We start from the raw sequence: 18,407 nt of genomic DNA on the forward strand, positions 1-18,407 counted from the left end.
ATAACCCGAGTAAATACAAAATTAAGTTTTTAAATGATTTATTAAATTATAAATTTATTAAGGGAAAAAATCTATCTAAACTTATATGGCTCTATGTGAAAAAGTAGTTCCCTCTTGTTAACCTAACTTTGGAATTAACTGTGATTAACCATTTGCTCTGGAACACTGAGTTCAGTTTCACTAACCCAATTACCGCCAAATCACTAAACATGTTTAAGTGAACCTGACAAAGTGAAGTAGGCTAAAAGATATCAAAAACACATCATGCCACAATCTAAAGAAAATAAAGAATGAAAATCGAAGTCTTAATTGACATCATCATCAGCCTGGGACTGGGTACAAAACAATTTATACATGTTTGGGAACCAGATTGAAAGCATAAAAAGAACATCATACCAAAAGACAAACGTGGTGGTGGTAGTGTGAAGGTTTTTGCTGCTTCAGGATCTGGACAACTTGTAGTAATTGATGGAACCATGAATTGTGCTCTCTAGCAGAAAATTCTGAAGGAGAATGTCTGGCCTTATGACTTCTTCAGTCTCAGGTGACTGCAGGTTTACCCAACCTTATAAACTGTACATTTGCATAATGACTGAAATCCCACAAATACGGAAGAAGTCACTCGGATGAGCGACAAAATGTTTTTTCCACTGAAAACGCAATGTCCAGATGAATAGAATAATTTTTGAGGGATTTTCTTACCTGGATGATTGAGCACGCATCAAAACATGGAAAAAATATGCAGAAAAAAAGCAAAGAAAAGAAAAAAAAGAGAAGAAAAGCAAAGAAAAGCAAAGAAAGAAACCAGGAAGGGATCGATTTTTTTTTCACAGCACTATCCCAGTATATTTAAAGGATTTTAACACACCAGGAAGTTGTGTTGTTGTAGTTTTTTTTTTTTTGGTAAGTCACATAAAAACAAAAGCATTTGGTCTGAGAAATGATGTCATTGGTATGAATGATGCATGAGAGTCCCTTCCTGAGTCTGACATGAGCTGCTGATGACAGATGTTGTAGTTTTGGGCGCTTTCTTTATTGTTATAGTAAATTTAAGATGGCCTGAAGACCTTAAATAGAGTTTCTTCTTTTTACTTTCCTGTATTTCTCAGTAGAGACACATAAAACATATACACATTTCCATATATAACATTTTAATGGTAATTTGAATACAGTTAGATCCATAAGTATATTTAAACTGATACATTTTTTTGTAATTTTGCCTCTGTATATGACCACAGTGGATATGCAGGCAGACTTCAGGCAGTCTCTAACTGCAAAGGATTAACAAAATGTTCAATTTCAAATAAAGTTAATGTATCCGGTTACTTTTGAACCTCTGAAAATGAGGGACTATGTATAAAAATGTCTATAATTCCGAAACAATTAACACAATGTTTTTGTAAAACCCCTTTAATTAAAGCTCAGAGTCTGTACTTTACTCACATCCTGAGTGATATAAAATTAACTGCAGCGGTGGCAAAAATCACACACACACAAAAAAGTTTAATTGTCCAAAAACTTATGGCTCTAACTGTTTCCATATTGCCATTAAAATATTATTTATGAAATTGTTTTGTATTGTCTTTATATGTCGCTGGTGAGAAATGTAGGAAACTAAACACCAAGGAAATCTATTCAAGGTCTTCATGACATCATAAATCATGCCCCTAGCTGTAAATGCATACGTAAATGCATATCTCTGTGTATCACAGTATCAATATGTTCAAAGAGGAACAAATTCTATGAAGCATGTGTTACATAATATCTTTCTCAAACTACATCACTGTTGAATCATATAACATATTCAATAGCCAGCACAATAAGGTAGTTGAGCTCAGGAACCCAATACTCCTTACATCATGTCTTCTCTTACATCAGTCCTTAGATGGAAAGTTACGGTCCCTACATGTATTCAGACAGATGTGCCAACACTATCATAATATAAACCAAGAAACACACGAGAAATGTATGTGAGAAACAATGACGACGATACACAATAATACACAGTAAAAATGACTCATAGCAGATAAAAGTTTGGAGATGCGAAAGACATACAAGGGAGTGTTGCAGAGCTCTGAATTCTGCAAGTGCTCCTGTTCCTCCTCACCAGGAGATAGTTTTGACTCTTACTGCTGAATATTTGCCTTGGAGTCATGTCAGTGTCCTGTGTGAACAGTTTTGAAAATGCATGGACTGAAGTGACTCACCAGTTTACAGGAATGGAGCCCTTGGCAAATGATGTCATGCTAACACTTTTTGATGGTTCCTACTTTATCATTTTAAATAAGTAAAAAAACAGGCTGCGAGTCACCATATGAGGCCTGTTGATGCACGTGGACCTTCCATATAATCTGCCATTGTGAGAGTTCCTATTGCATTACTGACATCAAGTGGCTCAGAGAAAGAACTGATCCGGTTAGAAAAAGTCTGACCCGCTGTGCGTTCTGACTTATTCTATTAATGAATGATATTTTTGAGTTAGAGATATAATGTATTGATAAACAAAATAGTAGCTAAACTGAAACTGTTTGCATTCATTTTCCAGTTTGGATTCTTGTGTTGCTTAGATAATTCTTGTAATGCTTTTTGTGTTGTTAGATGCTTATCGTTCCTTTCTGCTTCTCCGTTCACTGAATTTTGTTGTTTGTTTCCGTATTTAGTTAAGCTATTTGCTATTTTCCTGTTTTAATATGAAAGTTGTCGTCTGTTCCTGCTTTGAGTTTTACTTCCTGCCTAGTTTGCACCTGTGTATTTTTCCCCCAGCTGTTTCCAGTTCCTTTATTAATCCTATGTGCATAAATAGTCCTGTCCTTTCCCTGAGTCTTTGTCATAAAATCTACACATCTTTCCCTGTGCTTCCTGTTTTTTGGACTTGGCATACAGCCTGATACAGGTTTATTTAACCCTGGATTTTGATCTGTGACAAAAAGTTTGTGATGTGCACCACAAATGAAACAGATGAACAGTCATGAGGATTACTCTCTGGGGATAATGTCCTCTCCACATCAAAAGGAGTCACTTGAGGTGAATCAGGCAACCTGCTAGAACGTCTCCTAGATGCCTCCTAGGTACAGTGTTTCTGGCTTGTCCAACCACATTGCTGGAGTCATGCAGTTAGCATTGCTAAAATCCAACACTCATGAAAGCATTTATATTGGCATGCTGGGCTCTTCCAAAAAAGATCCCAGCATGCCAATCAATAACTGGCTTTCTACTGTGACTAAAGAGTTAGTTCACTGAATTCTTTTCAGTGAAAGACACAGATGTGTTACTGAGTGGTCAAGTTTACAGATTTGAAGAGGAACTAACCAACAAACCCTTCATATTCTGCTAATTAACATGATCGTGAAAGCACTAATGGAAAGTTGAGCAGTAACAGTATAGGATACTGAAGGGCTGCATGTGTTGTACCTATGTTTGTACTAGGAGAGATTTGGAAGAGCAACCTTTAAAACAGAAATCATCTCCATTATTTGAAGCCTTTCAAGATTTTTTTTATTAATATTCATGAATTCTATACCATTTATAAAAAAGAAAAAAAGAAAAAGAAAACAGAAGTAAAAAAAAAATTTATACAAAGAACTCTTCTCCACAACCAAGTCAGCATGTGGCATGGAGGAAAATATTCAAACGTATTAGCACCAGAATGCCAAACAGGCTGGAGAAGTCATGTAAAGTGCACTCAGTGCATGGATGCTAATTAAATAACCTGTGAGCAGCAAACAAGGTTGCTACACCTGCATCTGCTCATTTCACTTTGCCATGAGTCTTCAGCTGTGAAAGCACTTTGTCTACCTGCAACAGAGCAAAACTGGAAGTTAAGAGTATTCACATGTAGTAAATTCACTCATTTTAAAAGCTCTTCACTTTAAAAGAAGGTAGCACTTAAAGGTGTACACAACACACATAAAAGACCTAACATGGGAGAGAAGATGTGGCTTGTTTCTCATTTTGACATCAGAGAATGGCGTCAGTGATAATCTCCAAAAATCTCTAATCTGATTTTTATTGAATTCCTTTAAAGCATAGACCGTGATAACAAATGAGAAACAAATGTTACCATGCCATATGTCTGTCTAGTGATATTAAAAATAAACAGTCCCAATTGAATTATTTTCCTTGGCTCAATGCAGCCCTGACTTACTGTAATAAACCAGTAAGACTGCTGCCCGTAGCGAAGCTGAGACTTCAAGTTCATCTTACTGGCTGGAGCTAGAGCGTGGAGGTGGAGGTGGGGAACTGACGAGAATGGAGGGAGATGAAACCCCAGCCTACAAAATAAAATTAACAAAAAGATATTACAACATGAAAAAAAAACCTGTTTAATTTGAAAGCATAATAAAATTCTAAGTGATAAAGAGTCGCAGCTCATCACAGGGATTGTTTTACCTGACGTCATCGAGGCTGCAGACTTTGTTCTTCTCCAGTATACTTCTTCCCATTTGTTCCATCCGCTCCACTGTCAACAAATAAAACTTATCGGCGATGTGCGATCAGAAAGTCAAGATTATGCAAGACAGTTTTACACATATGTACATATACTCCCTAGCCACTTTATTAAGCACACCTGAACATTAACACAAATATCGAATCAGCCAATCACATAGCAGCAGCTCAGTGTATATAGACATGGTTCAAACAGAACGTTAGAATGAGGCCGAAAGGTGACTGACGTGACATTGAATGTGGCATGGTTGCTGCTATCAAACGGGCTGTTGTAGCCATTTCAAAAACTGAGCTACTGGGATTTTTTTTCCCCATAAAACCATCATTAGAGTTTACAGAGAATGGTCTGAAAATGTGAAAATATCCAGCGAGTAGCAGTTCTCTGGGTGAAAATGGCTTGTTGATGACAGAGGTCAGAGGAGAATGGCCAGACTGCTTCGAGCTGATAGGAAGGAACTCAAATCAACACGCTTTGTAACCGAGGTATGCAGAAGAGCATCTCTGAAAGCACAAGCCTAAAAAAAATGGTTTGTGAACAGTCACCAGATGTCAGTCCAGTAGAGCTCATTTGGCGCGTAGCAGAACAGGAAATTTGTATCATGGGTGTGCAGCTGATTTCTGAAGACACAATGAATCATTTCATGGTCATGGTGGCGCTTTTAAATCTGTCTTTACAGACACAAACTACAAAGCTAAGCTCACTGAGGTCATACTGGTGACTCAACAAAACAATTTACTCATTAACCTGAATTTACTATAAACTATTATTAAAATAGTTTGTACTGATTAACCAGCATTACATAGTTACTGCTGATCTATTGACTGTACATCCACCATAAGAATCTCAAAGGTGAGATTTCGTGACTGTGGAGGCATTGGAGTAGAGTGAACTCACTGTCATATTCAAGAAACCAGCCTGAGATGATGTGAGTTTTGTGACATGGTGTGTTATCCTGTTGGAAGCAGCGATTAGAAGATGGTTACACTGTTGTCAATAAGGGGTTGGAGATGGTCAGCAGAACTACTCAGGTGGGCTGTGGCATTTAATTGATGTCCAGACAGTATTAAGGAGACAGTGTACCAAGTGTCTGAGTTGCTGCCAAGTGATTGGCTGATAAGATATTTGGATTAATGAGCAAATGAACCTAATGAAGTGGCCAGTGAGTGGATATCACAAGTAAGAAAAAAGAAAATCCAAAAAGAAAACTGAAAATACTTGTGTGTTGAGTTCACTAATTATGGTGCTATTTTGCGGGTTTTTATCAACTAACAACTGCTCAGATATCTACACAGCTTTGTGAAGACGATCCTTGTGAGGAAGCTCTGTCAAAGATCAAAAAAGACAAAGACACCATTCAAATCATCTCTAAAGACCTCATCCGCAATCTCAGGTAGTCCCAAACCTGTTGAGTTTCTCCGCTGGTTTAAAAAGCATAATGCACATTTTTAAAACATGGAAATGGAAGCAATTTGATTACATTTAATATGAATTAAAAAAAAACAATGGTGCACCTAACAGTTTTCCATTAATGTATGACCTGGTATCGTTTCAAGTGATTTAGAGAGACAATTAGATTTTTTTAAAAACAAATGTCATGATGATAATGATGTTTTAACCCAAAATGGACATCCTCACCACAACATAATTCCTCCTGTCGTTATGCCAGAATCCCACTTAACAGTCCTTCAGGAAAGTCAGTCTTTCTCCCGTCAGCTAAGTATAAACGCATCATTTTAGCATCCCAGGCTAACCTCAAGGAGGAGAGAGAGGCTTTTCACCAGGCTTATCAGAGAAAGGAGGAAGAGGAAACGGTAGGATTCATGGCTCTGATGATGTTTTCTTGGACATTAACACAAGAGGCTCGTTCCTGTGATTTTGCAATATGATATCTATATGATGGCTCCCCAGAAATCCGCAGAGGAAAGGAAGCAGCAGATCCAGGCAGCAGATCTGTCCCGTAAGAACAACAAGGCCCTGACTGAGCTCGAGCAAGAGGCCCGGAAACGTTCACAGAGCTTGCTGGAGCAGTCTAACGCTTTAAGGATGGAGCAAGAAGAGGAAATCAAAAGGCTGAACACGGTAGGAATTGGCTGGGAGTATGTGGATGAAGAAAACAAAGGCGGTGTCAATTCACACACATATAAATGCTTCTGTTTTTGTCACTCCCTCAGCTTATTCTGAATGCTCAATGTCAAGCCACAATCAATGCTCAGCTGGAGGAGAAGAAGCAGATCCAGGCAGAGATGGAAGAGGAGGAGAGGCGCCTGGATGCGGTGATGGAGGCAGAGCGCCAAAAGGGTCTGGAGACTGAAAGGAAGATCGACGAGCTGAGGAAACAGCACAGGAACGAGTAAAGAGAGCACCTTTTTTTTCTTCACCAAATGCTTTATATATTCTTAAAATAACTCCCAGGATGGGAAGACGTTAAATTATGCACTTTATCTGATCCAAAAAGGAGGCCATTAGGAGATCTGTCACTCTGTTTGTGTGTGTTACATTTCAGAGGAAGAGCGCAACTTTTAGAACAAATTCAGAAACATCTAGAGAAAAAGGAAAATGAGAGAAAGATGAGAGAGCAAGAGAAACAGCAAATAAAGGAGAACCAGAAGAAGATGGAAAAGGATGACCTCAAGGTGCACACACGGCCCATGTGCAGACTTAAACTCACTAACGTGAACACAGTGCAGTGTACGGGAGTCAGTTTCATCTCTGACCGGCTGCTTTGTTCCAGGCTAAAGAGAAGAATAGGATGGAGCAGCAGCGTATGCAGGAGGAGATCATGCGCATCAATGCTGAGACCCTCCGAGTCAAGGAGCAGAGGATGAAGGAGGAGAAGCTGGCGGACATTAAAGCCATGGAATACATTAAAAAGAAACAGGTCAGCTGGAAAAGCAACTGAACTCTGTAGATCGGCTACAGATGTTTGTTCTCTGCTGATATTTTATTGTTTTTGCAGGCGAGGGACGCGGAACGTGAAGCAGAGCAAAAGCAGATAAGGAAAGAGAAGGAGATGGAGATTGCTAAGCTGAGGGCCCAGCAAGAAAAAGATCGAAACTATAAGGCAGAGCAGGTCAGAAATTGTTTTTGAAGCGTTAACTTTATTACAGGTGGATTAATATGACTTTTAACTGTTCTCGGCCACTTGTGCTGGTGTTTCTGCGGATTTTAAAAAGGATGAACTCTGTGCCCATCGGCATCAAGAAGAGTTACAAAAGAAATGGAGGGAGAAAAACAGAGAGCAGGCCGTGAGGAAAGCACAGCAGGAGGCGATGCTGGGGGCTGCTCGGCTGGAGCAAGTTCACAGCAAACAGCACTACCAGACAGTGCAGGCCACCATAAAGAAGGAAGAGTTTGATAGGATGCTGAAGTAAGAAAGTTGGGGGGCTTTTGTTTGTTTTTCCCACCTCAGTGTGCATTTTCTGCACGTTTTTGCATGAAATTGCTATTTTTCCTCCACACAGGGCTCAGAAGGAAGCAGAGGCCAAAGAAAAGGAGCAGCAGGAGAGGCAACGTCAGAAAGTGCTGCGCCACGCTGAGGCCGTCAGGCAGCAGGTGAATGAGCGCAAGAAGCTTGCCAAAGCTGAGCATAGAGAGGGGTTCGGGGAGGCTGACAAACTGCTGGAGGAAGCCCAGCAGCGACAGATGCGCCTGAATGAGATAAAGGAAAAGAAACTAAAGGAGCTCAGGTAAGCATGAGCAGGTTACTGTAGTAATATTCAGGCATGATTGTCATATATCAGGTTTACTGGATATAATGAATGAACCTAATGTGCATGTCTGTGTGCAGGGTTATAGGGCTTGGTGAAAAATACTGTTGTGAAGTGGAGAGAAAGGCCCAGAGGACTCATTTTGTATAGCTCCATAATTGAAACAGTAGTTTCAATTACTACTCTAAGTTAAAATATGTTGGATTAAAGTCATATTTCACTCTCAGAGGTGTATGATCATTGGTCTATGCCCTCCAACTCTGGCTCACTGATACAGTTTGTAGGTTTTATTTTTGTGTAATATCTGCATTTGAGTCGTGTCCCGTTCATTCACTGGGAGGTTTTGGGATGGGGGGACGTTCGCAAGATGGGTGTACAGCCTACACATCTGCATCAACTGTGTGACGCTATCGTGTCAATATTAACCAAGATCTGTGATGTTTCCAGCAACTTGATGAATCTATATTTATCTATACACACATATCTGCCAGTGAGGATTACCAGGATTATGAGACTTTACTAAAATAACTAACATTAGAAAGTCACAACACTGGCCTTAAAACTTAATTACCTTAATTATTAGTTTATTAAAGGGTTCTCCATGAATGATTTTTTATTTTATTTAAAAAACTGTTTATTTTTTAATATCATTACAAACAAGCAGACACACATCCAATACAGAGGCAACAGTATCTCCACACATTTTTCTTCTTTACAGTGACTGTCAGTAATAGAAAACTCTCAATAATGTTATTTAAATAAATAATTTTATTTTAAAAAATACTTAGTGGAATCAGTCTTGTCTCTTCTTATGATAAAAGTACAATTCATTTCCCACGTGCATTCATTCAAAAACGACACTGTTACAGTGCACGAGCACAAAACACTATAGATAAAATCTGACCGTTAATTTTCTATATTGCACTGGCCCGTGCAGAGGTCAGTCACTGCTAATGAATATTAAAGTGGTAAATATCGCTCTAAACAGTCTCCAGTCTTCATTCTGCCTCAGCGATTCTTCTGAGATTTTTTGGTTTTGTTTCCCTGCTCTGCTCTAAAGTCCAGTCTGAGCACAATTGATGCACTGAAATAACTTGCAGTTCTCTAAATAATGACACCGGAGTGGTGGGGAGATACTTTTAAGACGCTTGCGTAAAACTTCTTCCTGCAAAGAGGAAATTATGAGTTTATCAGTTCAAATGTGAAGTAACAGAAGTAGCCTGATAAAAACAGTGACTGCATGGAAACCGCTGCAGTGGTTTAGTTATTGTAGTGTAAGAAAACTAATAAAGAAAATCAAAGAAAAAAAAAACAGAATGAGGAAAGAAGTCGCCTGCAGTACTCACAGTAACAAAATAGTTGGTTTCTGGAGTGAACTTATACAACATGTACTTTGAGATCTGGCTGGCTGGGGCGAGCACGTGGAGGTGGAGGTGACCTACTGAAATGAAGGGCGGCTGGTGGAACCCCAGCCTGTGGAGAAAAACACATCAGCACTGAAATTCAGCCGCCCAGAGCAGGGATGAAACGCTCACAAACAACAGAGCAACTAGACCCCTCACTCCATGTTAAACTATAATTATATAGATTACATTAGCACGAAGATTACTTATGCAGTTACTTAAAGCAAAAGATTCATCCACCCTCCCTTTAATATCATTTTTTAAGATACACTGTAGCTTTTTAAATTTAATGTTAAAAGTAAGATTTTTACTGGGTTTTGGCTTCAGGCAGCTACAATGCACCCAGCAGAAACTGCAGGATTTTACTTCACACTCGTATTCAAAACTACAGCCAATTTTGGATCGCTGACTAACCACATATGAGCGTGAACGTGAATGATCGTCCGTCTCTGTGCTTTAGCCCTGTGAGTGGGTGGATGTATGCATGGATGAATGCACAGATGGATGGATGAAAAATGGGTGTCCACTGTAAATGATTCCTGAATGCCCACGAGAGAACTTGAGTTTGCAGACTTTGCCTTTTTACTAGTATGAATATTTTTTCCGGTACTTCCAAGAACCGTCTCCACCAACCTTATATCCGCCATGTCAGTAATCCCTTGGGCGTGGAGCACATCTTTCCCCAGTTTAGCCATCCTTTCAACTATTGGAGACATGATTTCTTATGGGTTATGTGATATAGTTTTGATAATCTCAAATAGTTGGAAAAATAAGAGTATCAGAAGTCTATAGTACCAGCAGTAATAGTCTAGTTTAAAGTATTTAAAGGAAAACTTGCAGCAGTAGTGACGACAGGATAGCCACAGTGTTAGGAGATAGTATGGTAAGTTGACAGAGGACTAACTGACCTAGATCAATGTGTCCTTTGTGCAGTGAGAAGCAGCTGAGTATGTGCTCTCTGGGAACAACCAGGTAGTGGTGAGGCGCACATGGGAAAATGTCGCTGAAACACACCAGGTCTTTAGTCTGTAGTCGGGGCAGAAAAATGAAAGAGTCATTCAAGCTGTGAATGCAGCACTATCAAGACTCAGTACAGTATATTTCCCTGGTGGATCAGAAAGTAGGTAGTGCTACTCCAGCTGTGCACATAAAAGAACCAGGACACCCCGTGTCTTGGTTGGATGACCAACCAAGACACAGAAAACTCCCACTCTGCACAGTACATGAAAAGGTGGCAGTGGGACTCATTTTTAAAATGTACAGCATTATTATTATTGTTATTATTTTACTCACTTTTTCTGAGTAGATACATACCTGACGAATGTCAGACTGACTGAAACACTGCGGCTTAAATGTATTTGCAGTAAGCGAGGCAGCGTGTGGGAATTACATTTAAATTGTCATGGAACTTTTCCACCTGTCACTCATTCAGGTGTGCGGAGACTTTGAACTATTAATTTAGCTGCACATAGATGAAGAGAAATCCACCACTTAAAACCAGCCTTAAAATCTTTTGATGCTTGGCTACTCTCTTTGCCTCGGCATTGTAAGGGGTCCGCGAGTGTCTTGAAAGGTGCATATAAATAATAAATGTATTATCATTACTTAAGATGTAACCAGTCCTCAACCAAATAAGAAGTCATGCATGGACCTGTGCCTGCGCAGGGACCCTTTAACGTTTTGGTGATTTGCAGGTGTTAAAGCATCTGGATTTAAACAAAGTGCATTTTTAGATTTACACACTTTAGAGTGGACCTGTTGTGCTTTTCTTTATTTTCTGTCACATGACAGGTTTTTACCTGTCTGGGCTGGTGGGTGCTCACATTACAAACAGCCAAAAGAGCCCAGACTGCTCTAAATGCCCTGTTTCATACAGTTTTATTTGTTTTGGCTCAGAGTTGCAAAACAGCTCTCGTCGTGAAATGCCGCCCCCGCGGTTTCCCTGCTGTAGTCTGTTTCTTCTATTAAATAGCTGATTTGCCATACGCTTTAAACTTCATCTGCCGTCAAGTGCTAAAATCTCCAACTAACTATGTGTGTGTGTTTTTAATAGTATATCAAAACCTCGGATCCGAAACTTCCGGGTACAGTTTCCTCCTATAACACCTGTATCGCTCTATATGGGATTTTAAAAAAAAAAAGCATCTCACCTCTTTTATTATCTTTGTGTTTTCGTCTTTTTTGTTCGCTATTAAACAGAAAATACACGTTTCAACATCATTTACATCTGAGTTTGACCAGTTAGTCGCTGTGTCCTCCATGTTGCCTGAGGACGGTCTCTCTGTTGCGTTTCCTGAACACTTTCCGAAGATCTTGTATGACGTGCAGAGAGGTTACTCAATGCTTTTCTGAGAACTCTGCCTTCCTAATAAACATTGTGGAAATGAAGGTAGTCGGGCAGGCACTACTATCGTCACTGATTTCTACAGCTGATTCACAAGGTCCCGATTCGATTTTGTTCCATTTTGAGTCAGTCAGAAATATTATAATTTTGTCCATTTATCTTGGATATGTCCTGTCGAAAGAACCCTCTAAGCCTTGTAAATTAAGAATATTTAATTCAAAATTATTTGACTATTTCTCTGCAGTTAGTTTGCACTGAGTTTGTAGGCTGTGTATAAAAAAAATTAAGCTGCCACTTTATCAGATGTGTAAGCATCACAGCAGATGCCTTTGTGTCAAAGTAACAGGATAAAACAGAAAAACTTGGAGATTTTGCTGGCATGGTTTTTTATAGTAGATAACACCCTTAAAAATATTCTGCAGTAGATCAAAAACTTAAAGCCAGGAATCCGTATATGGAGATTACCTGATGTTGCTGCAGTGAAGCAGTGTTATTATCCATCCAACCATGCAAAATAGGATTTTTTTTTGCAATTTTCAGGTGGTCTTAAACTTTTGATCGGGACTACATTTCAACATAATTTTATTTTAATATTCACAATTCTTAAAGAATGTTTAACACAATGTAAATTATGACTGACTTCCAAAAAAGCTGCTTCTGACCTACCAAAATAATTGAGAATTCTTAAACTGCAATCCAAAAAGGTACGACTAAAACAATTATGGTTAATATTGTGTTTTAATACATAGTGTGTGATTAGGATGAGAATGAGTCTAAAACATGACACAAGCTTGAAAAGCTCCAAGTGTTTCATCTTCTTTAATAATCACCGATTGTTGAAGAGGTGGAAGATATAAACCACACACTGCCAATATTTTATTTGTATATATTTAACATTTATTTAATTTTAAATGTAGTTGCAGTGACAACACAATAAATAGATCATGATATCACAGAACACAGCAGTTTTGGATTCACAAGAAATAATACTTCACAGCTACAACACTGAACAGCCGACGACAACCAAGCTCAATTCAACATGAAGCGCTAACCAGCGATATAGTGACTAGTACGGCAGGGATCGTTGTCAGTGGTGTCAGATGTTTGCAGTATTGCATATTCATGCACTACAAGCCTGTGTCAGATACAGAGGGCGCAAATGGACATTTTCACCCTGTGTTAGTAGATCTGATTGTTTAGTTAGTGGCATATCAATGTGCAAGGAAAAAAAAAAAAAAAGTATCCCTTTCCCATCCCTTTTTAAGGAGGCTGGACTCCCTCCTGTAGTGACATTCAGTAACAATTTTACATTGTAGAAAAGCTTCAGGGTACAACACAGCACGGGCCGTCAATTTATCCTGCAGTGCAAAGTGACATCATGTTAAACTTCTACAGGCTGCAAGTCTCTGAACAACACAGACCACAAATAAGAGTCTACATTACTCATTTAGAGGCAGGAATTCAATACTGGCAAAAGTCAACAGAGAGAGAGAGAGAGAGAAAAAAAAAAGGAAAAATAAAGCAAACATTCTTTGTAAAAACAGAATGCAAAAATATATTTATAAAATAAGACGAGCGCACAACAAATATGAAATTATTTAATTAAACAGAACATATTTGGTCACTGCAAGTGTTTCCTGGCTCCGTCAGCAGTTTTTGGACTGGACACAGGGAATGCCAACATTGTGCGCAGTTGTGAGGAATTCACTCATTTCACATGAACAAACTCAAAATAAAAAGATAAAGACAGCGTTCACAAGATGTCCTTCACAGAAAGTGAACTCTTTCACTGTAAACAATTCCAGCCAAACTGAATTTGATGGCGAGTGATTTGAACATTTGAAAAAAAAGCAAAAAAAAAAGAAGCCACTAAGTATTTTCAGTACACACATCTGTACATTCCCCAAAATACAAATTATATTAACAATTATTTATTAACAAAGAGACATGTGGTATTGTCGGACTCCTTTTTCTTTCACGCAGACTTAAAAATCAGCTCTTATAGGGATCACCTCAATAGTATCGTCAGCAGATTGGCTTCTTTAGCCCTCACAGCAACATGGGTCAAAACAAACAAAGAGAAAAACACAAAAAGCAGCTATCCTCACCTTCAATCTCTCCTCACAAGCTTATGGTGGTAAGGCAGTCTGCATGCTGGGGGAAGCTGGAGGCTTTGTCTGATGTCTAAGGCAGCCAATGAACCAAGAGCAAAAAACATTTTCTTACATCTTCACCTCTGAACGGACGGTGACCCAGACAAACTCGCCAGCCTACCTGCTGAATACACTCACTTCAAAAACAGGCTACAGAAGACACAGCGCGGCCGGCGGTCAACATGGCTCCACGAGGGGCTTCTGAACTTCATTCACATAACATTTAGCGTCATTTGTGGGTAGCTAGGTTTGCCTCCAAGTGGTGCATAATAGAAATGGGTGATGTTAAAGGTTTTAGGGAGAGTGAATGTAGTTTGAGAAGATGGGTTTACTCGAAGGTCCAGACCTCCAGACTGTGGATGTTAAAGTCCTGCTGGGAGGACAGTGGCTGGTTGTTAAAGGTGGCACATTTGGTGGTGGTCCCTCGGTACAGCTCGGCATCCAGCCACAGACCCAGCTGACCACTGCAGAGGAAGGCAGTGCTGATTACTGACAACTATCAAACCCTCTACTGTCTCTACTCTTCTGTCCCAAATATTTAGATTATTGAGACAACTTGATGCTTGAATTGAAACTAAGGTAGCTGTACATACCCTCCTCCTCCCATCTGCAGTGAATCGGTATTGCCTTTCACAAAGTAGGAATTCTCCCCTGTCCAGCGGTACACCTGAAAGCAAGTAGCAAAGCAGCACAGTCACTACTGAGATCTTTTTAGTGATTAAGGGTGAACTAACCAGAGTGAGCTTGTGAACTGATTGGACGCAAACCTTGATTTCAGGACAGAAGCTGTAGAGGAAGGTCTCTCCTGTACCATAGCAGTGCTCGCTCACTCTGAAAGGATGAGTTGAAAATGCCCCAAAGATCTGTGACGAGAGTCAGATTAGATTTGAAATCAAGTTTCCTTACGACTAATAATCACACAGATTCCACTCTCTCAGGCCATAGCATAAATCAAATAAGTACATTTGAAATTAGTCTTAACCCACAAAAATCAAACGCTTCGAAAAGCAGAGCAGACGAGCTTCATGGAGAAATTTGGTGCATCGCAATAGCACAAATCATTCACAAGGTACTGCGGTCTGAATGCAGACAGAAAAACCAGCTCCGCCTAGATTTTTCCCATGTGTGCTTCTCATTATTATAACTCCTCAAGCATTTTGGGCAAAAGAGAAAATTCAAATGGTTCCTGAAAGATGAGAATTATTTTGCAATTTTACACCCAAAGTTATAAAATAACTCCAGGTGGCCTGCATAAAGAGTTAAACCATATAAGAAGATAGGCAAAGTCTGGAAAGTAACAGAGTGATGCAGTAATGCCTTAAACTGCACTCTTTATATTGGCCAGCAGGGGGCCCCTTGTTTCAAAATGAAGTGGAAGTGAAGACTATGACCTCATCAAACACTCTTCTGCTGACTTTATAGACTCAGTAGCTCTAAACCATATGAGTATGCAGTGTCCACTGGTTTGGTTTTAAAACGCTAAGATGATGTGACTGTCACTGTCAGCTTGAGGGTTAACAGATATGAATCTATACAGGCAATAAAGCACAAGCCAACAACACTGTGCTTAGGAGTCAAACCATCTGAAGTTACTCACATCCCGATGTCTCATATTCTGTTCACCTAATGCTGATGTCACGTTCCTAAAGCTCACAGTTATTTAAACACTTCACATCTATGATGACTATGTCTACCTGGTTATCCATGTCTTTGATGACCAGCAGCACAGGACTGTCAACATCTGCAAGGTTCCTATACAGAGTCTTCAGACTGGTCCCATGTTTCTCTGTGCTGTAGGCCAGTCTCCATGGATAGCCCTGCACACGGGCAGGCAAACGACAGGCCAGCTGGGGAAACGTACACACCATTAGCCCTGAAAAACTGAATTTCCTTAAATTCCTTTCACCAAGTGAGATGTTAAAGTGTTCAGAAAGCAGCCGCATTCCTGGATATTTGAAGATTACCTTCTCAATGTGTGTATCCTGCAGCAGATCACTTGTATCAATGAGCATGGGGAGTGCATCCATAGAGAAGTCTACATCGATACTGCCAAAACTCTGCCTACGTTTAGCCTCATCAAGGGTGATAATCTAGCGCACAAGTACACAAACAGAACAGAAATGATTGCAAGACAAAGGTGCTTTTAAAATGCTGAAAAAGGCAAAACACACCACTGTAGTGTTAGCTTGATAAAGAAAATAGATGAGGTGAGGTGAGCTGGAGGCCCGAGCATACCTCCCAGCTGCAAGATGCAGGGTCGCTGAAGAAATTATCAATCATGTCCAGCTCATCCTTCTCCACCACAACAAAGCCCTGCTCTCGAGCCTCCTTCCCGTACACGTCTGGGGACCACTGAACGAAGAAGGCATACAGATCGTCCACCCTACCGCAGACACACACACACACGAAATCAGGAGACTGCCGACTAGTGTAGCCGCAAATATACCATTAGTAAACCAATGCCCCTTCAACACAGCTTACATCACAGTTATTTTTGCAGCATTTAACTGGCACTAGGATTATATAAAACATTTAAATATACCTTTCCTGTGGCACAGCAAACCAATATTCTGGCTGCTTTTCCCGGCCCCCGAATGAGTGGGCGGGGCTAGAGGTCATGCAGGTGGCAAAGGACTTCCGCATTGGCTTCCCAACTTTGAAGCAGAGGAACATTGGTGGGTTTTTGCTCTTCTCCTCTGATGAGAAAAGCATGTCTGCAAGGTATGGAGAAAATAAAGAGTTTAGCTAATTCATGCTGAAACTTTATTTTAGTCCCATCGAAGTCTGAAATCTTGTACCTTCTATTGGAGCTTGCATTCTCTTCAGTAGCCAGGATTTCATCTCCAACTCATAGGTTTTCTTCTGCCTCTCCTCCTCACTGAGTTCGTCCTCCTCTGCTGGTCTGTCTGGGCCAGACGTCTCATCAACCTCTGAAGCCTGCTTCAGACTTTGCCTCCTGATTTGGTCCACTGGTGCACTTGTTATTTTATCATCAACACCGTTTAGCAGCTTTTCAGTTCCTTCACAGTTTGCGTCTTTGGTTTCAGTTACCATCTGGTTTGTAGGTTTATTATGCAAGTCACCCTGTTTTTCAGCCTCTGAGGAGGACAGTATCGACTCTCCATCCTCGATGGAGGTGTTCTGAGCAACACCTTCGTCTTCCTCATCATCCAGCTTCCCTTGAGTTTGGTTCTTATGGTCTCCCTGGCCTGGACTCTGTCCTAGGAGTTCATGTTGGTCTCTGTCGAGTGTTCTGCAGGATGTCCCCTCTGCCTCGTCTGTGCTCCCGTTGACAGTTGGCTCCAGCTCGGTAAAGCCTTCATCTGATGGAGACTTCTCTGTCTGTTCGCCCACTGTACTCACTGTTATCAAAACATTTTTTGATTAAATTTAGCATATGTCAGAAATCAGTGTCAAATGCCCCAACTACAACCCCCCTCCTTATACTTCAACATTAGTAAAGCAGTACGGGTAATAAAATCCTTAATTTCTTGATTAGAAAATATCTAAAAAAAACAATCACATGGTAGAGGCTCAGTTTACATAGACATATAGACACTCTCTTGGGTTTACGGCAAATGAAAAAAGAAAGTATCCAATGAGCAGCGGTTCTCTGGGTGAAAATGAAAATGTCTTGAGGAGAATGGCCACGCATCTTTGAAGTCAGGAGCTACAGCAGCAGAAGACCACACCTGGTGCTACTCCTGTCAGCTAAAAAGAGACAAACAAGCTCAGCAAAAGACTGGAGACTGATCAGACCAGGCAACATTTTTCCAATCTCAATTTCTTTTGCATGGCAGGGTCAGAATTTGGTGTAATCAATACGATACCGTGAATCCATCCTGCCTTGTGTCAACAGTTTAGGATGATGCTGGTGGTGTGGGGAATTTTGTATTTTTTTCCCCCCACACTTTGAGCCTTTTAATGTCAACTGAGCATCGTTGAAAATAAATTCATATTTGGTCTCAGGTTTGGATTTCAAGATTCGCAAGCTGCCTTTCATTAATGGGCTAGCTAACGAAAAGTAGCTTGTGTTAACCATAAAAGCAGACAAAAAAGCAACCACAAGTGGACCACAAACACAAACTTCATATCCTACCAGTTTCAGAAAGGGTTGATTCAATGTCATCCAGAACTATTGGTTGTTTGGGATTCAGAGCTTCATAGCGACTGAAGGGGTTTAGTTCCTGCTCTGATGGCAGCTGTTCCCACTCTCCGGGCCTGTACACAGGACACAGATCCTGGGGTAGGTCTCTGTGAGTTCACGGTGTGGCACCACACACACACACACCGCAATTAAGAATGAGGAAAAAAAACAAACAAACAGAATTGCGGGGAGGAAAAAAAAAAAAA

General features: G+C 40.2%; 4 protein-coding genes across 7 annotated transcripts in view; 1 reads left to right on the plus strand and 3 right to left on the minus strand.

The window, feature by feature from the left end:
* Positions 1–3,594: 3,594 nt before the first annotated feature.
* Positions 3,595–4,451, minus strand: LOC102213764 (histidine triad nucleotide-binding protein 3-like). The gene is made up of 3 exons (XM_005734392.1): positions 4,390–4,451; positions 4,145–4,271; positions 3,595–3,795 (listed from the first exon to the last, which is right to left on the minus strand). The coding sequence occupies exons 1-3, from the start codon at positions 4,449–4,451 to the stop codon at positions 3,748–3,750; spliced, it is 237 nt and encodes a 78-aa protein (XP_005734449.1). The 3' UTR covers positions 3,595–3,747.
* A 1,243-nt stretch (positions 4,452–5,694) lies between these two features.
* LOC102214045 (cilia- and flagella-associated protein 45-like) lies at positions 5,695–8,380 on the plus strand (the record flags this gene model as incomplete). Its single annotated transcript, XM_005734393.1, has 10 exons — positions 5,695–5,837; positions 6,114–6,258; positions 6,356–6,526; positions 6,619–6,797; positions 6,951–7,080; positions 7,179–7,325; positions 7,404–7,517; positions 7,621–7,814; positions 7,909–8,133; positions 8,235–8,380. Coding segments are annotated over 10 exons (1,518 nt in total), but the record flags the coding sequence as incomplete, so codon positions are not given.
* A 297-nt stretch (positions 8,381–8,677) lies between these two features.
* LOC102214333 (histidine triad nucleotide-binding protein 3-like) lies at positions 8,678–11,867 on the minus strand. The gene is made up of 5 exons (XM_005734394.1): positions 11,708–11,867; positions 10,466–10,583; positions 10,191–10,260; positions 9,501–9,627; positions 8,678–9,319 (listed from the first exon to the last, which is right to left on the minus strand). Exons 1-5 carry the CDS (start codon positions 11,816–11,818, stop codon positions 9,209–9,211), a joined length of 537 nt encoding a protein of 178 aa, XP_005734451.1. The 5' UTR covers positions 11,819–11,867; the 3' UTR covers positions 8,678–9,208.
* Positions 11,868–13,459: 1,592 nt separating this feature from the next.
* Positions 13,460–18,407, minus strand: part of ncoa7b (nuclear receptor coactivator 7b) — a 17,327-nt gene continuing 12,379 nt past the window's right edge. For 3 of the 4 annotated variants that reach the window (XM_005734396.1, XM_005734395.2, XM_013911218.1), the window contains exons 9-17: positions 18,154–18,308; positions 16,853–17,416; positions 16,597–16,768; positions 16,290–16,437; positions 16,019–16,144; positions 15,749–15,901; positions 14,822–14,917; positions 14,648–14,721; positions 13,460–14,518 (exon numbers count right to left, since the gene is read on the minus strand). In XM_005734396.1, coding sequence (XP_005734453.1) covers positions 14,383–14,518; positions 14,648–14,721; positions 14,822–14,917; positions 15,749–15,901; positions 16,019–16,144; positions 16,290–16,437; positions 16,597–16,768; positions 16,853–17,416; positions 18,154–18,308 — 1,624 coding nt within the window. In that variant the 3' untranslated portion in view covers positions 13,460–14,382. The remainder of the gene's footprint in view (positions 14,519–14,647; positions 14,722–14,821; positions 14,918–15,748; positions 15,902–16,018; positions 16,145–16,289; positions 16,438–16,596; positions 16,769–16,852; positions 17,417–18,153; positions 18,309–18,407) is intronic. The other variant, XM_005734397.2, reaches the window with a different exon arrangement.

The sequence above is a fragment of the Pundamilia nyererei genome, unplaced genomic scaffold (genome assembly GCF_000239375.1).
Source record: "Pundamilia nyererei isolate P.nyererei 1_Seehausen unplaced genomic scaffold, PunNye1.0 scaffold00058, whole genome shotgun sequence".
Lineage (NCBI taxonomy): Eukaryota > Metazoa > Chordata > Actinopteri > Cichliformes > Cichlidae > Pundamilia > Pundamilia nyererei.

What these genes read in the sequence shown, in the direction of transcription:
- LOC102213764 (XM_005734392.1), bottom strand. Translation starts at nt 4,451, where the DNA reads ATGGAACAAATGGGAAGAAGTATACTGGAGAAGAACAAAGTCTGCAGC. An exon ending in TGCAGCCTCGATGACGTCAG is followed by an intron (nt 4,272 to 4,389) that starts GTAAAACAATCC and finishes TTTATTTTGTAG; the next exon opens with GCTGGGGTTTCATCTCCCTC. An exon ending in AGTCTTACTGGTTTATTACA is followed by an intron (nt 3,796 to 4,144) that starts GTAAGTCAGGGC and finishes GCTCTGTTGCAG; the next exon opens with GTAGACAAAGTGCTTTCACA.
- LOC102214333 (XM_005734394.1), bottom strand. Translation starts at nt 11,818, where the DNA reads ATGGAGGACACAGCGACTAACTGGTCAAACTCAGATGTAAATGATGTT. An exon ending in ACACAAAGATAATAAAAGAG is followed by an intron (nt 10,584 to 11,707) that starts GTGAGATGCTTT and finishes CCCCGACTACAG; the next exon opens with ACTAAAGACCTGGTGTGTTT. An exon ending in CAAAGGACACATTGATCTAG is followed by an intron (nt 10,261 to 10,465) that starts GTCAGTTAGTCC and finishes TGTCTCCAATAG; the next exon opens with TTGAAAGGATGGCTAAACTG.